General features: G+C 48.6%; 1 protein-coding gene across 13 annotated transcripts in view; it reads right to left on the reverse strand.

Moving 5' to 3' along the window:
• Positions 1 to 717: 717 nt before the first annotated feature.
• Gramd1b (GRAM domain containing 1B) overlaps positions 718 to 17083 on the reverse strand; it is a 169499-nt gene continuing 153133 nt past the window's right edge. For 6 of the 13 annotated variants that reach the window (XM_029482062.1, XM_029482070.1, XM_029482072.1 and 3 more), the window contains 12 exons: positions 16750 to 16906; positions 15494 to 15683; positions 15057 to 15200; positions 13957 to 14075; positions 13549 to 13691; positions 12277 to 12380; positions 11524 to 11727; positions 10705 to 10795; positions 7648 to 7659; positions 7194 to 7301; positions 6809 to 6926; positions 722 to 5559 (listed from right to left, as the gene is read on the reverse strand). In XM_029482062.1, the coding sequence (XP_029337922.1) occupies positions 5470 to 5559; positions 6809 to 6926; positions 7194 to 7301; positions 7648 to 7659; positions 10705 to 10795; positions 11524 to 11727; positions 12277 to 12380; positions 13549 to 13691; positions 13957 to 14075; positions 15057 to 15200; positions 15494 to 15683; positions 16750 to 16906 (1480 nt within the window). In that variant the 3' untranslated portion in view covers positions 722 to 5469. Of the gene's footprint in view, positions 5560 to 6808; positions 6927 to 7193; positions 7302 to 7647; positions 7660 to 10704; positions 10796 to 11523; positions 11728 to 12276; positions 12381 to 13548; positions 13692 to 13956; positions 14076 to 15056; positions 15201 to 15493; positions 15684 to 16749; positions 16907 to 17083 lie in introns of all 13 variants that reach the window. The other 7 variants (XM_021171296.2, XM_021171299.2, XM_029482067.1 and 4 more) reach the window with 3 other exon arrangements.

The raw sequence follows: 17083 nt of genomic DNA on the forward strand, positions 1-17083 counted from the left end.
AGATGACAGGAGGAATTATTGTGTGTATGACAGATAAAGCCCTCCCTCTCTAAGGCTCTTGAAACATCAAAGAAGGAATAGGAAGACCATAGGAGCAGGAGCAGGAGGGTGAGTGCCGTGAAATGCTGTCTGGTCATTGATCACAACTGCACAGAAGCTGTTTGAGACCTGAACAAGACTGCGCCTTTCAGTCCACCATGGATGTGGTAGGAGCTCATGAGGCCCTACTCCTGTCTGAGGACCTACTGGGGAGAGGCATTTTCTTCAGTGATGTAGCCACTAAGAAGTTGTTTGTGCTTTAGTAAACAACCCCTCTACCCATAGTCATACAAGTTTAAAAAAAGACAGAAGGGAAGGAGGTGGAAACAACCATATCTGGGAGGGGATTAAGAGAGGGTAGTGGCGGATTCAATCCCAATGTGTTGTAAACCTCTGTAAGCATGTCAAAAATAAGAAATAATCAACAGGGGTTAAATTCAAAAAAAAAAGAAAAGAAAGAAAGAAAAAGAAAAGAAAGAAAGAAATTCAAGACCAAAATAAAAAACTTAGCCATTGCATTTAGTTATGCCACCTCTCTTCCTGAAATGGGAGGTCTGTGTGGGCCACACTTCAGTATGCTCATGCCTTCGGGACTTGCTGTGAGCATATCTAAGGATACCAGAAATACTGGGGATGAAGAACACCGATGGACCAAGCAATAAGCACACACACACACCATTTATTATTTGTAATTCAATACTTTTTTTTCCTTTAATTCATACTGGACTTCCATGGCTCTAGCTACTTTACATTAAGATTTGGCTGGATAGCCTTGTGTGTTTCTAGGTACTAGCAATAAGGTTTCAGACCTTGCGCACAGCGCCAGGCAAAGTACAGTTAAAGATCCAAATACAGACGGCCAGACAACTCAACTGCAACCAACCCGTGTTCTTTCCCACTTGTGGCCCAGTGCAGGTGTTGGGTGCTGCTCCCTCTGCCTCACCCGACTCTACCCCATGTCAGGATTACCCAGGGGGCCACTATGGCCTCTGATCCATCCCTCCCCACCTCAGAATGTAGGTTGAGTGGGGTCGGGGGGGGAAAGCACCATGGGTTTGGGAAGATGGTCTGGTCCATACAGAGAGTGGTCTGGCCCTAGAGTGCAAGGTATGGAGATGTGGGGCGCCACACATTCTTGTTGGCAAAAGTGACTGTTTTACTGTGCAGTCTCTGCGCACAACACAGAAGCCCAGGGCCAACTCCCCAGACAGTCTGATGTCCTGCCTGGAGCAAGGGCCGCCATTTTGCTTCGGAGGTGTCTGATTGTATGGAGAGAAGCAAGGAGGACCAAAGGGCAGAGATGGCAATGTCCATTATGCATTCACATGCTGGGGTAGATCGTCTGGCATCAGCAAATCTTGGCAGGTAAGTGCTTCTCAACGGCAGCCAAGGCTCCAATCCGGGCTCCCAGGCCTGCTGAGGACCTCTCCAAGTCACAAGACCCCTGAGCTGTTGTTGCAGGGCACATCAGAACAGGGAGCTGGCTGAGCCCATCACAATGGCTGGAGCAGGAGTGAGGTAACAAGGCTGGGCAGAGAGGCGGGAGAGGGAGCTCTCTACACCATGTGCAAATTCCTGCTTCGTATCAGGAATGTAGGGATGTTGAAAGATTGTCTTCCAGAAAACACTCCTCTGGGATCCAAATGCATCCTCTGGAAGAAGACTTGGAGATGGAAGGGAGTGGGGCCAGCCTGCTGGAGGATGGGGGGAAGGGCGTGGGATCGGGGTGGACGAAGGTCAAGGATGGCAAAGGTAAAATGGGAGTGATTGCCCCATAGCTCAGATATGGGGATGGGGTTGGGGGAAGGGAGAGAGTCCTGGAGTGGGTAGGCAGAGTCCAGGTGTGTAGGAAGGGCCATCACAGCCCTGCCACCTGGGGGAAGAGAGAAGATTGCTATTTCTCCTTGGCCCTAACGACCAGGGCTGGCTTTGGCTGCCCTGCAGAGCTAAGAAGTGGGATGGTATGGCACAGAAAGGACCCTTCTGGGAGCACAAATAGTCCAGAAAGTGTCTTCCCTTTGCCAGTCATTTCCCCAACACCTCATCCTAACAGATGCAGTCTATGAGAAGAGTAAGCCAGTGCCAGCATAGGGGAGGAGCTATGGACAAGTAGAGAATCCACTTGTGGCAAATTCCTCTTGAGGTTCCCTGGTGCTCCTCACTCCTTGATGCCCGTGCCCTAACACAAGCCAAGGATTTTAGCAATGGTTTCATAATTTATTCAAATTGCGACAGGGGTTTGGCTGAGAAAAACAGAAGTTCTAGAACTGGGAATGGCTTCTTCAGATCGTCTCCTCCATCAGTGAGGAGTATGGATAGTAGAAAGGATTCACAGTGCCTGGAGATGGAAGATGGGCTCGGGCCAAAAGGATGCTCTTCTTGCTGTTACCCTCTAAGCATAAACCAATTCCATGTAAAACTATGCCAAAGGAAGGAAGGAAGTGTTCTCGTGCTCATGCTGAGCAAGACTGTCCCTGCCACTGGAAGCCCCAAGACCTTCTAGCCAAGAACAAAGTTTATCTGCCCTGGAAGGACATCTTCCAAGACTGGAAACTCCCCATCTCGCTCATCTCTGGCCTACCCTCCAAATCAAGGTCAAACCTAGATACCACATTAAAGGTCATTTACTTCAGCTCTTTCCTGTTAACACTTGGATCCGGAAGCTTGGTGTCAGGGACTTATCTAAAGCCACATGACTTTTGCACTAACATGGCCAGGGACTCAAGCCCAAATCTCTCAAAGTGCAGTAAAAAAACATTCAAATACCTTGCCACACAAATCCTCACAGAAGATCAAACTATACTTACATCTACAATAAGTGAACAAAACTTGCCAGCTGGACGAAGTAACCAAAAGCCAGCTAGGTTCCATGCCCTCCTGTGGACAACGAGCTGCTTGCCAGGCTATTGTCCAGGGTACTTTGGCTGCAGGGGGTGAATTCCCAATCCTTTCACAAAGTATGGATGAAGGGAAAGAAAGATTTTTTTTTTTCTGAGAATAAACTGATATTTTGGTTTCTTCCAGGTGTAAAAACCCAAGCTAATGCTAAGACAGAAGGAACGCACAAGAAAGCCATCATTCTTGGGGGCTATTCTTCATTTACATATATCATCTGGGTTCACTGGATGACAGGACAAATTAGGTGCTCTCCTCCTCTAAATGATACTGCAGGTCAACGAACAGCAGTTCTCGGTGGTTAGGGCCACTTCTGTTACTTTATTTTGTCCCCTAACTCTCATCCCCCACAATGAACACTTCTGAAATTGTTTTAAAAGATCACAGTTACCTTAACAATTAAACCTAGTAAAGAACTACATATGCAATAAATCTGAGAATTTCCAATTTTGCTTTCAAAAAGCTTTCTGGGAATGCTTCTGGCTATTCCAAGAAGAAACTGCCTAGCTCCCTGGACCATCCTCCCTTCTTTGACTTGGGACTTGACTGTCACCAGCAACTCTCAAAACAACCAAATGACAATCAAGTGGTCTTTGGGCCTTGTCTACTCCAGAGGAACAAATGAATCCATTCCTTCCCCCTGCTTTCCCAGAAGAGTGCTAGAAACGCTCACTAACCATAGGAGCCTTCTCCTCCCTCCATCAGAAGATGATCTGGAAATATTCAAGAAATACCAACACCTGTTTCTTCAGGGCAATGAAACATCGATGCCTTTCTTTCACTACCCAAAATGGAATGTTCAGACAATTCTAAGAGGAGAATGTAACTTTTTCTCTGGTGTAGCTAATCAGAGCCATCTTGCTTCCTCTGTACTAATGCTCTAGGAAATCCAGGTTTCCTTCCTCAGAAGCCCTGGAAAAGCAGCAAGCTTAAAGAAGCTTTCATGCCAACCTGGCAGCAATCTTTACTACCATGGATCTCTAAGAACTCTGCCAGGGCCTGGCAGGATTCCTTGAACCATCAGATGGAAGAAAAAGCAGTAGTCACTTGTAAGGGAGGGTGATGGATCTGCCCAGAAGGACCTCTTGAGATCAGATAAAACCCGAGTCCTGATGGGCTAACATTAAGAAGGCCCTGGATGGTTCAAGATCCCAACGTAGCATCTGCTTTTAATTTCTTGGTGGCTTTCTATCTCACTAGGGCCAAAGACGATAAAGAGATTTGTACACATACCTTCAGAAACCCACTACCAAACCTGAGAAACTTAGAACTGAGGTGGCCTCTGTGGGGGCCGGGTTCTAGTTGGTCTTTTCCTGACCAAACATATGCATCTATGCCAAATCCTCCCTTTAGTGACACACAGTGGCACAGAGCTGCCTCTATTGCTAATGCTGGTTCCTTACCAAGAGTTAATGATGCTGTTAGCCCTCTAAGTGGCTTGGCGACTATGCTCACTCCTCACATAGGATTCTGGGCTAGCCCTGCAATCCATGTTTCTAGATCGTTCTCTGTCTCCCAAAGCCCTGAGGGACTAGGATACCCTGACTTATCCTGGACATCAAACTCACAGATCAAAGAGAAAGAATTAGAGCCACAGACCTGACTTGCTTCCACTGAGAGGTTGTTGTTTTGTTTTTGAAACAAGGTCAAAAAGGCTCCACCCTGGCTAAGAAACAATGTGCTCTTAGGGCACACAGAAACAACAGGATTTTAGGCACTAAAAAGTGACCCTTCCCCCAGATCCAGCCTGGGAGAAGACCAGAGAGAAAGGGAGTGGGTGAATAAGGGATTCCCAGCCCTTGTTGGGTCCACAACCTACTCAGGAGAGAAGAAGGTGTGTGGGAGTGGGGAGCGTGGCTGAGGAAGAACTCCCTTAGGATGCCAGAGCTCAGGAGCCTGCAGCCCCGCAGCCCAGGCCTACAAACGCAGCCTCTGTCACAGTCCTCGCCACCTGGATTTCAGTGTGGTCCTAACCAATGGCCTCCTGAGGGACTTTGAATGGGGCTCCTGCCTGCTCCATTCTTTCTGTTCCCAAGGGAAGGCCTGGGGAAGCACTGGGTGGGGGTGGGTGCGGTTGGAGGAAAACAGGTTCTCTTATTCTAGAGACAAATTAAAAGGGGGTTAGGAAATGAAGCACCTTAAGCAATGCCCTCTTGAAACAACGATGTTGAAGACGACAAAAGTCTTCACAGGCATAAACTTTGGCTCAGCCACATTCCCCTTCTAAGGGCCAAGAATGGCCGGCAAGGGAAGGAATGAGGAACAGAAAAGTGGGAGGAGGATCAGGGGAGGTTGGTGCTGAGAGGTGGTCCCTGCCCTCCTCGGTCCCTCCACCGTGGAGGGGAAACGCTGCTCTGGCCGGCACAGGGGGCGGGAGTTCCCGCTCCTTCTCCCTGGTACATAGGCATTATCTCTGTTTTTAAAATCTGTATATAATATATATTTATATTCTGTATATATATATTTATATATATTTATAGGGTCTATGTACATGTATTGCACAGGCCTCTTGTAGCCACCCCTGGTCCTGCCTTGTCAATGATAGCGGTTCCTCTTCTCGTCGCTCTCAGCTGTGTAGTCTCGGGACCTGATACCATTCTGAAGATTGATAAGGGAGTCCTTCATCTGTAAGACAGTGTTCTCAGTGAGTCTCCACAGAGCTGCAGCTGCCACACCCACCTGCGGCCCATCCCTGACCATGTCAGAGCCCACAGACGATAAGTCTATAAAGAACGGGAGGTTCTCAGGGGCCTAAGCCTAAGATAGAAAGGGGTCAGCCAGTCCAGCATGTGGGAACATCTGGGGCTTAGTTATTAGTATATCAGCAAATTACAAGCATCCAGTTTCTCTAAGGAGCCACCTTGAACTATTACTTACTTGGCTTTTATCCTGAAGATACTTTCTGCCTATCTTTCTCCTGGCCTTGGATGTTTTCCAACTTTCCTCACTCCAATTTCACCCAGTTGGAAAGTCCAGAAACAAAATCAACTTTCTACAGTCATAACCGCCCTTTCCTCCCAGCCTCTCAGACATTTAGGGGTTCTTTAACTTCATATTTCTTGGGAATAAAACCATTCTGTTCTTCCCAGACAAATACAGTGGTGTTAAGCAGAGAGAAAGGTGGTTTGTAACAGAAAATTAATACTTTGGGGTCATGGGATGAGGTTCAAAAGGGTTAGCTTCAATTGGAGGATCTTCAAATGGTTCAGCACATAGCAGCTCGAGTAAGCTATTGTATTATAATGACATCATCACAGAGCAGCTCGAGTAAGCTACTGTGTTATAATGATATCATCACAGAGCAGCTCAAGTAAGCTACTCTCTTATATCAGGGTAGCATCTCCATCCTTCTGCACTGAGAACTCTCAGTCTGTCTGCCTCATCTACTATTTTGATTTCTCTGGCTCTTCTAAATCTGCTCTTCAGGTAGGAAAAGGCCCATTTCTATGCATGGTGAGTGTGTGTGTGTGTGTGTGTAGGTCAAAAGACAACTTGCAGAAGTCTCTCTTTCCACCTGGAGATAAAACTCAGGTTGCCAGGTTTGGTGGCAAGCACCTTTAACAGCTGAATGCCAGAGAAATTTTGACATACGTATCCTCTGGGAAGACAAATCACTATATAGGTTTTTTTTTTCTGTGAAAGAGTCTGTCCTACATCCTTCTGACTATTTATGTACCTCTTAGTTATTGTTTTGGAGGAATTCCTAAGTTTCTAATACTTCATTGAGGAACAGCTTTAAAAGCAGATCAGAGGACGGGCTGGAAGGGCCGGAATAATCATACAAAGGAGGAGGCTGTCGGCATATGGTGGCATCTCTCAGGACTGACAGAAAGGAGCTCAGGCTCCCAAAGATGACGGACGGTGGGCGTCTCACCTGGTCAAGGAGCATCACTGAGGATTTGATGATTTCCCTCCACTTCTGGAGCTCGGTGTCGTGGTACTTCTGTTGGGATTCTAATAGCTGGGCCCATTCTGTCTGAGACTGGGGTAACCTGAAGGGGAGAAGAAGGTATCCAGCAACTGCAGCTAGGCTCAGTGGGCTGGTCTCTACTGACACCCCAAAGGACAGAGTCACGTCAAAGTGCTTTCATTTCTGCTCACTATCCCAGGGCCCCAACTGCCCAGAAACTCTAAGGACAGATGTGTAGAGATGAACCATAGGCTCATCTCAAGGGGGTATCTTTGAGCGCAGGCAATGGAGCAGTCCCAGACAACTGTGTGAGGTTAAGGTGGAAACAAAGAAGTCAGGCTCATGTTACCTTTCCTGGAGCCTGAGACCCTGCCAGGCAGTGAGGGTCTGGGTGGTGTATTCCAGCATCCACAGCTTGTAGAAGAGCATCATGTTAAGGACGACCAGCAGCACCAGACTGGGAGAGAAACAGGGAAAAGCAAGACCAGTGAGAAGGAATCTGGGCCAGGGATCTCCCCACACCTACCCATGAGGCCACATTGACTACCAGCTGGGCCGACCCAAGCATGACAGAGACGGGGTGAGGAAGCTGAAGGGGTGTGTAGCAATGGTTGGAGAAAGAAGAGCAACCTAGTCTACGGGGTCAGTGACAGAACAAGAGGGCCATGGAGAGGGATATAAGCAAACGTATTGAAGGCTCTGGAAGGGAAGCCACAGGCACTTGACTCTGGGCGCCTGAGGGAGGATGGCATGGGGGAGGGGGAAAGCACTGAGGGTAAAGGGAGGAGCCATAGAGCTGATACCTGAAACAGATCCTAATGGGAGCAAGGAAGAAAAACGGGGAGGAGGCAGAGGTTAGAAATGGGAGTGTGAGGAAGGAGGGGGATGCACTTCAATGGAGACAGAGAGAAAGTGAACATCTATAAGAAACACACACACACACACACACACACAGCAAAGGCACAACAGACAAGGAGGCCAGGCAAGGAAGGATGGAGGGAAAGTGGCTGCGGATGCTTAGCTTTGTAATGGGTACTAAATCAAGAGAGGGCCCTATCAACCCAAGGTCATGCGACACCTGAAGGGCTAGACTGAAGGAGGAACTGATAAGCCCCACAGGTACTGGAACTCCCCCGAAGCTACAGGGTCCTTCTCCCTGGACTTAGCACTGTCAGAAGGGATCAGAAGCAGGCAGGAGCAAGGATGACAGGGATGGGAGGTTGGAGGATCCCAGGGAAGTGGAGAGTCAAGAAGCTGGGGAAAATTCTCTTCTCTCCATATCAGTGGCTGCCTAGGCCATTCGGGGGGGGGGGGAAGCTCATGGGATAGAGGGAAAGGGAGAAGACCCAGAGACAGGAAGAGCTGGGGATAAAAGTCTGAGGGCACCACTTACAATATTTTTTTTAACTCCCCAAAGTTTCCCATCTATCCTGAAACTGTTTTCTTATGAGGGACATCAGACTCAACCTACTGGGGTTGTTCTAAAAATAGAAAGGAACAGAATCTTTAGCGGTAGGCCCATGTCAAGAGCTGGTTCTTAATGTGAAAGGATTTGGGAAGGGCAGGTATGCCCAGGAAGAGAGAAGATGGCCAAATTGGGAAGTCAATTCATAGGTGGAAAGTGGGGGCTCGGGGTGGGGGGAGCAACAAAGGAAAGAAATTATACATGATTTAGACTGTGTCTTAGACTGTTCAAACTCAGGGTCCCACAGTAATGTCCGAGGCCTTATGTTTCTCCAGCACTATGGATGGAAGTGTCCCTTCATCTGTCAGCTGCAAGTCCCTGGGGCTACCCTACATTGTCCATGCAAACAGTCAAGGCTATCGCCTAACTGCGTTAGTACGGCTGAATCACCCGAATGCCCACCTCCTCAGCACGTGCCGCACAGCATACCACCTTACATCCGTGTTTGTGTCTACCATCTTGAATGTTTTAAGTAAAGGGCATGTCCTGTCTGAGGGAAGACGCCCCAGTATGCCAAATAGAGACAAAGAGGTGGCAGGCTGAGTCACCACACGGAGGGTGGGTACTGCCGAGAGCCTGCCAGACACGTGTAAGCTGCGCTGTGTCAGTGTATTCTAAATGCAGGCTATCAGAACCCCAGCCAGGGCTGCACTGTGTCAAGTCAGGAGGCGTGACTACTGGAACCTTACAAAGGTGCACAGTTAGCTGATACCTCTGGGATTTGTCCATTGGAATGGGCCTTCTCTATTGAAGTAAAACTGAGATGCAGAGAGCATGTAAATATAGAACTAACCAAGGTCATAATCTCTTATTTACCAGTGTCTAGTACCTGGTATGGTTCTTATCAGACATGAATTCCATTACAATGGTGTTTTAAGGAGGAGTTTTTATAGTTGTCTCTGTCCTCACTCTTATAATATCATGGTTTCTGATGCTATCATATGTTTTCATGCTATGCCCTCAAGAGTAGCAGGAACCCTTCTCATCTTCCATGGACTTTCTCCTATAAAGAATCAACAGGATAATCTCTGGCTGCACTTCTGCTACACTCAGCATGGACGGTCTCATTTATACCCATGGTCTGACTCTGTCTTCTAAGGGCCAGGTCCATATCAGCAAAGGCTTGTCCTCCTCAGCTAGATAACCTGCTGCAACTCAGACACTTTGGGATTTTGGCATGTCTTCTCTGACAACTTTCAGCCACAGTCCAAATTTCTGTTGCCACAAGTGCCTGTAGTACCTGTAGGCAGCTGGACTTCCTGTGAGACAGAACTAAAGGGTAACTGAGCCTTCCCTCTGTGATCTCTCCTCCCCATTCCGTCCTCTCAGTCTGGTGGGCTCCCTGATGCACATCACTCTAAGCACCCACACTGCTTCCGGTGTTTGTCATCCATTCACCTCACTGCCGCAAGGCTGGTCTAACTGTGCTGCTTGTGAGCTTCCCCCAGAATGTCCTGAGAGGAAGGATGTGCCCTCACAACATCTCTCCAAGGATGCTTCAGGGAGAGGTGCTGAAGGGCCAAAGGAGCAAAACTGACCTAGAGGTGGTCTGGAGCCCTCTAAGTCAAGAAGGGACAGCACACATGTGGGACTTGGCTGTGCCACACGCCCACCTGTGTCATCTACACTCTCACAGATCATTCCCTGCCACAGGAGTGATGACAGGCTGTACCCTGAGCCAAGCAGAAAATCTGTCCTTAGCTGCTCTCAATGCCTCTTGTGCAAATGGTCGAGCATGTCCTGGGCACCGATGACAAGGACTCGCACACCAGACAGCTGTGTTCTCCCTATCTTGGGCCTTCTTTTCTTTTGGCTTCTCATCTTCCTAGCTCAGCTTAGTGTGCGAGCTATCGAACCTATGGTTTTATAATGTCCTGCTAATTATAATTCATCTAGATCGAAATAAGCATCTGCTCTCCCTGGACTGGAAGCATTGATTTTGTCTGGCTACCCTGCCAGTGAGGACTCTGGGTAGGGCTCTCATGCTGGGCACAGGGCAGACACTCAAGAGGACCTCTTATAAATTAATGGGCTCTTCAAACATGCTGAAGCATCTCTGTGTCAGTCAGCGTTTATCTTGAGGATGGATTCTGAGTACCCTGCCTCTCTAACCCACTTGACACTGAGCTCCTAAAAGGCATAGACACTGTCCGTATACGCCATTTTCCCCCTAGAAGGCTAACACACAGGAAGTGCTGAGTACGACACAGAGAAGCAGAAAGGATACCAAAGGACTGGGCAACGGATCCAGCGAAGACTGAAAGACAAGGGAACAAGGAGGAGGGAAGGGGAAAAGGGGAAGCTCATGCTTGGGAGGTGAAGATGATTCCCCTGCACCAGGCAGGGGAGGGACAGTGCTGGAGCCAAGGAGGGAGAGGAACCTGAAGTCTCTTACACACAGCTGATAACCAGCAGCAGCTTGGACACACTTTGTAGGTGAAAACCATCAGGAGTGTCCTCCGGGATGTGCCGTGTCTGCGTGGACCCTGTGAGAGAATAAATAGGCAGTCATGCTCTCCAATTCCACACGTCCTCGTGCTACAGACAGGACACCAGTCAGGCAAGAACACCGGGGAACTATGCAGCAGGCTAGCAGCAACCGTGTGATCACAGTGTCAGCTCTGCAACTCAAGGAGGTAAAGTCTGCAAGGTCAAGGCTTTGGTCAGATAACTACTGAACAAATGAGAAAACGGAGCTATGTGCCTAGACTATAAAGATATTAATTGGCTGGTGAAGACAGGTCAGGGGCAGCAGCTCTGTCCTGGCTTTATAATCAGCTACATGACGTCAAGGCAAGACAGGTAACTTCTTAGTCCATCTAGTTAAGTGCGACATTAATCACAACCATTACATCTAAAATGCTAACAGTAGAGTTCTCTAGTGGTGTTCTCCAGTCCCCAGGCAGTTCTGATGAACTCATGTGCATGTGCAAAGCATGGTTTGTAAAACACCAGCACCATCAGTCTCTAGGTTCCTTAGGGAGGACCAGGTTTCCACAATTGAGAATATACGTGAGAATTCAAAGGGTGGAGTGAGAAGAGGAAGATGTACAAAAGGAGCCCACGCCTGGAGAGCGGCTTGGTGGGTCTGTGAGGGACAAGTGACAAGTTCTACGCAGGGTATCAATCAAGCACGCAGACATGTGCCGTGACAGAGGCACGCAGCTTCATCCTACAGTCCCAATCTACACAACCATCCCCACCTGCAACATACCTGCCACATGCTTGATCCTGTGGCCCACATCTTCATCAGTGGGTGTGGTGACAGGACTCATCACCTCTTCCAGGTGAGGTACCCGCAGGTGGGCATGGGGACGCTTCCTCCTCCGGACTGCTGAAGACTTGCTAGCCTTCTCCTTGGGTGACTGCCTGTGTATCTCAGCCAAGTAGGTACTCTCTGTTTTGGTTAGCTCAGTCTCTGTCAGACACAAAAGGACCATGTCAGAGGCCTATGGCTTTAACCCAACATACTGTCCACTAGAAGCAGCTTTAAACTAGTACCATATTCCTACTACAGACCCTGGGAGGTCAGTCAGGGGGAAGATGACCCTCAGAAAGGCCCATGCCAAAGTATTTTTGAAGCCAAATCGCATTCCAAACCTCTGCACCTCCATGTATATAATTTACGGCATATCACACGCTTGCTAAAACACATGCCCTCAGATCTTTCTCATAATGACTCAATATCACAACATCTCAGGTTCATTTGAGAGGAGGTGAAATTGAAATCACAGCCCCGCTTTAGTGATCTCAAAGCTACATACAGCCTCTTGAAAGATACATTCACAGACATACCAAACTTGATGCTCATTTCAGGAACAGAATTAGGAACCTGGTTAAACTAATTTAGGGTCTCAGCGATCCCCTTATTCTCCATGCTTCCCATTCCCCCAAATGGTGGCCAACAGCTGCACAGGCCAGCAAGGGAACATTTCCATTTAGATGGTTTGAGGACTGTGGCGCCCACCTAAATGGCGGAAGTAGTCCTCCAGTCCACTCCAGAAGTTCTTCTCGATGAACGTTTTCACAAACCCCCAGGGCTGTTTTCGATAGCGGAGCTCTGTGGAGACCCTGAAGAGCAGGCCGTTAAAGACGTGATCAGTCATTCACATGGAGAAAACAGATTTAGAAGCACAGAAGGGCAGAGTATGTTGCTTTGCTGCTACTGCCTTGAACGTATGGGGGGCGGGACAGGGGCAGGTACAGTGTAGGCTCTACAGCCTCCCAGCCAATCAAGAGAAAGTTTATAAACTAAGGTCAACCCCCTTTTAAGTCCAAGTAGGGACACTAGAGCCTCATCACTTGCAACTTCAAGTGTCTTCTCACCTGCCTTGCCTCCATGCTACACACAAGACCTCATCATCACTTCTCTGAGTATTCTCTCTCCTGACCACTGGCCATATCACCACCCACTGCTCTTGCAGTAGCAATGCACTCTACCCTCCCACAGGGAAGCTCAGTTCTTCACCTCTTCCTTGGGCGTGTGAACATCTGTCACTAGTCCGCCCTGCCCCTCCCCTAGGCTTGGAGCCTTCCTACGTTCCCACCCAGCATCTATTTTCCCACATAGAGGATGGACTAGCACCTCCTGCAAAGGTTTAGCTGCCATCCAACCATGATGGTTTTCAAATGGGTGTGTGTGCTGATTGTACATCCTCTACATACTCCTTCTAATGTGGTCCATATCTCTCCCTTCCTCTGAGGAGGCATTATCACATTCCGAGCTAACTATTCATTTGACTGTGATATGAGTAGGCTGAGGACAGAAAGCTGGTTGTACCAGACCAAGATTCCTGCTCTCCAGGAGCTCACTGCCATGGAAACAATAGGCAATCCTAACACATAAGACATGGAACACAGTGAACGGGGTCCTATTGCTAAAGGCTAAGTAAGCTTCAGTACATATTGGGGCATGACTGATCAAGTAATTCTTTCTGATAAATGAGCGTAACTCCATCTTTGGGGGGTTATTCTAAAAAGCCCAACAGATGTAGTTTAAGTTACTACATAGTTCTACATAAAGCATAGAAAACCCAAAAGTAGGGCCTGGTAAAGACCTTCCAAAGAAGACACAGTGTTCAAAGGGACACAAGATGGAGAAGGCAGGCAGGCAGAACAGGAAGGCAAGGAGTCTAGGAAGGCTCCAGGGAGAACACACAGGGAGAGAGTACTCTACCTCCCCTTGTCCCCAAGGTATGGTCTCCCCAACTGCACCGACACAAGCCTTTGCACAGCACACCTGAGTCTGCTCTTGTTCCGGGCCACTCTGGTGAGTGTGTAGCGATTGATGGTGTAGAAGTAGTCATGGTATGGCACATCGTGGGTGAGGACTTCAGCATCTATCACGTAGCATTCACTCTCCTGACTCGCTTTGTACATGGTCTGTGGGTAGGGAAGCACCATGGATGGAAACTGATGAGAAGCCAGGTAGGACCACCGCCTTTCCAAATGACCCCACCCCTGGACACCTGGATGGAAAGTGTGACATCCCTGGAGTTGGCAGCTTCTCAGTTAGCTGGGTGATGCTGCCTCAAGACATAACCAAACCTAGATCCATTGGCGTCTTCCCAAGTAGCACTTTCATCCTTCATGATGTGACAGCATTTCCAAGCACACTCTCGTTTGATTCTTTCTTTTTCCAACTCACCTGTGTCTCCCTGACAGTGGCTGTTTTGGGAGCCAGAGGATTAGTGAGGGTGATAGTGTAGAGAATCACTCGACTCTGGTTTCCATTCTCCTCCTTTTTCCATGGATGGAAGATGATATCTGAGGGTAGACACAAGGTCTAGATTGAGAAGGTGGGGAAGAGCAAACCCTGTTTGTCTGAATTTCTCCATTGAACTCCTCATTCCATGCTGACTCTTGCTTGCTAGACCCCCTCCCCCGGAAGCCCAAGAGGAGTTCGAAAGCTGGGGGAAGTGATGGAGAGGAGGTGGAGTTGGAGCAGAAAGGGGCCCATTGTGGCATTGCGGAAATTCTACACAGAGCTCCAGAATGCTGACTGTTCCGAGGCTGGGGCAGGAGGTCTTGGGGCCACCTGCGGGGGTGCAGGCAACACTGAAGTTACTGTGGTAAGACCATTGGATCCCCAGGGAGTGTGACCCATCCCATGGCCTTAAGGTGCCTCTCTTTCTGAGGGTGCCCTGTTGCCTAGAGCTTTTGCCCCGAGGGCACGACTGGCATCTCTGCCAGGCTATGTTACATCCTTGCTGTGGGAAAAACTGGAGTGAGAGGGAGAATGGACGCAGGAGCCCCCAGAGTGCTAGATATGGATCCTCATTCAGCCCTCCTAGGCTACTTTATACAGGCAGATAAATATACCCTGGAATTCAGATTCCTCACTTGTTAGAGCCAGGAACCCTAAGACTCACAGATGGCACAGCTAAGGACTGAATGAGCCAATGCAGCACACAGACTCATACAGAAGGTACCCCCAAGGAGCAGAACAGCTGCCCTGGAGTAGTCACAGAGCCCTGTGCGGGCAAAGAGCTGACAGGGCCTGCTCACTGGGGAATCTTTGGAGCCTGTTTGACAGAGGGCATATGAAAATCTTCACTACTAGAGACAGAGAGTGACAGAGTAACCTAGATCATCTTTGGCACTATATAAGGGCAGACAAAGGAGCCTGTGACACCGGGGAAAAGAATGGTATAGGGACAAAGGTAGGAAAAAAAGAAGGGGAAGGAGAAAGAGGGACAGTAGAGAAGAGGATGAACAGTCAGGGAGAGATGAGCCCGCAGATCAGACCAGAGAAACGCCGCTGCTCCATGAAATCCCGCAGGAAGGGTGAGTTGGTGAACAGCAGGTCATAGAGTTTGTCCACGCTGAAGTTGAAGACCTCATTCACATACTGTCTTCCACTCAGGTCCTCATAGAAGGCCTGGACCTCTCCTGTACAGAAGAGAGGATGAAGCAGACAGTGACCAAGGAGGAGATTGGAGGCTGTGGTGACATCCTGGGACACCGATATCTCTGAGTCTGACGTGGCTGCTACCACCAAGGGAAGGGTGGCTGGGCTCATGGCTCACTGTGAATGCTTTTGCCTGCATCACTTCTCTTCTCTGAGACCTTAGCTGCTTGGTCTGGGGGACACTCTGAGATCCAGAACTTGGATTTTTGACTCGAGACATGTTGCAAAACGGAGAGGTGAAGGGGGTTCTCCAGACCCGCATTCAGGGGCTCACCTTCATCATGGGTATCTGAAGAATCACTGAGCTCGGTGGGGATATCCTCATTGTCATTGAAGTCCAGTGAAGGGGAGGTCACAGGGGCGATGATCTCGATCTTCTCCCCCATGATGTTGTCAATGGCAAGCTCCTTCTCTAGGGACCCGTCCCCCTCCATCACCTCCTCCTCCAACGGCAAGCCATCAAACTGCAGTGGAATCAAGAATAACCCATCAGGGTTCCCCTCTGTGGATCATCTCTCCAAAGGGAGACCAGCAATCATCCCATTCCCAGCTACATTGCTCAGGAGCTGGGCTAATGTTAGGTGCTAGGACTGTGCTGAGGTGCACAGTAATAGATAGGTACACAGAACTAGCACTCATGCCATTCAAACGGCACACTGATCTATGGGTGGTGCTCCCATTCTAGGTCCTTTCTGGAGCTATACTCCCACTATGCTACTACAATGCCAGGCTGCCTGTAAATAATACCCTTTTCCTAAGCAGCTCAGAGGGCTTCACGGGCACGTCTGGGGCTTCATTCTCCCTTTGGCACCAGAAAGAAATCAATTCTATTTTAATGCTAATCTCAGCAGTAAAACAAAATGAAGGCTTGCCATCGATGTCTTCATTCTAAGGCTGGTTAGCCTGGCCAAATGTGGGATAAAAGGTTCCCTCTTCGGAGAGTCCTTTCCCAAGGAACCCAGCCTCTTCTCGTGGACACATGTCCTAACCCTCTTTCCTTCAGGAAAGTTTTGACTTCTCAAAACAGTGTTCCTGAGGAGAAAGGTTCTCATAGACACTTTCATAGCCTCCATAAATTCTAGCATAGTGGGAAAATAGATTGCAAAGGAACTCAACAAATATCTACGACATAGGTGAATAAGCACTATACTGTCCTACAGTTCCATATTTATGTGTGATTTTGACTTTGGATCAAAGCATGAGGAAAAAAGTAAACCAGGAAAGATATCCAAAAAGAGAGGCTGACTTGGAGTCTACCAAGAGCTACACTATTAGAAGACTTAGAATAGTTTTCATCTCATATATTAAACCAAATCATCTAACCCAAGTGCTGAGATCTAGCTCTAAACCTTTGGAATATACCATAACAGTAAGCGCTCATGAATGCCAGGATGCTACCTTCATCATGGTGACCACAATGGGACCCCTTTCCACTTCCCTTCTCCCGTGGGGCTCTTGTGGGATTAATTAAGCTGGGAGACACTGGCCACTAATCAGGACAGGGATGTGACCAGAGTTTACCACCCATACCGAAACAGGGGCTTCACTGCTTCCCGTAGACGTCAGTGTGCTGTTGGTGATGGACTTCTTGGGCAGCTGTGGGCTGGCATCAGGCTTGGTCTCGATGCTACTTTTGGATGAGCTGTCATTCACTTCATTCTCTTCTATGGGGATCTCCTCACAGTAGCTGGAGAAGACACCCCCATGGGCTCAAGTTAGTCTTTGTGGTGGAGGCCACCAGCCAATCTTAGAACAGGCCCATCTATCAATCTGAAACTATGGGCCTTTCTGCTTCTTTTTTTTTATGATCTTGTACAAACCAACCCCCCAACCCCCGTTGCTTTCCCAAAGCTTCATTCCTGTC

Source organism: Mus caroli, chromosome 9 (genome assembly GCF_900094665.2).
Source record: "Mus caroli chromosome 9, CAROLI_EIJ_v1.1, whole genome shotgun sequence".
Taxonomy (NCBI): Eukaryota; Metazoa; Chordata; class Mammalia; order Rodentia; family Muridae; genus Mus; species Mus caroli.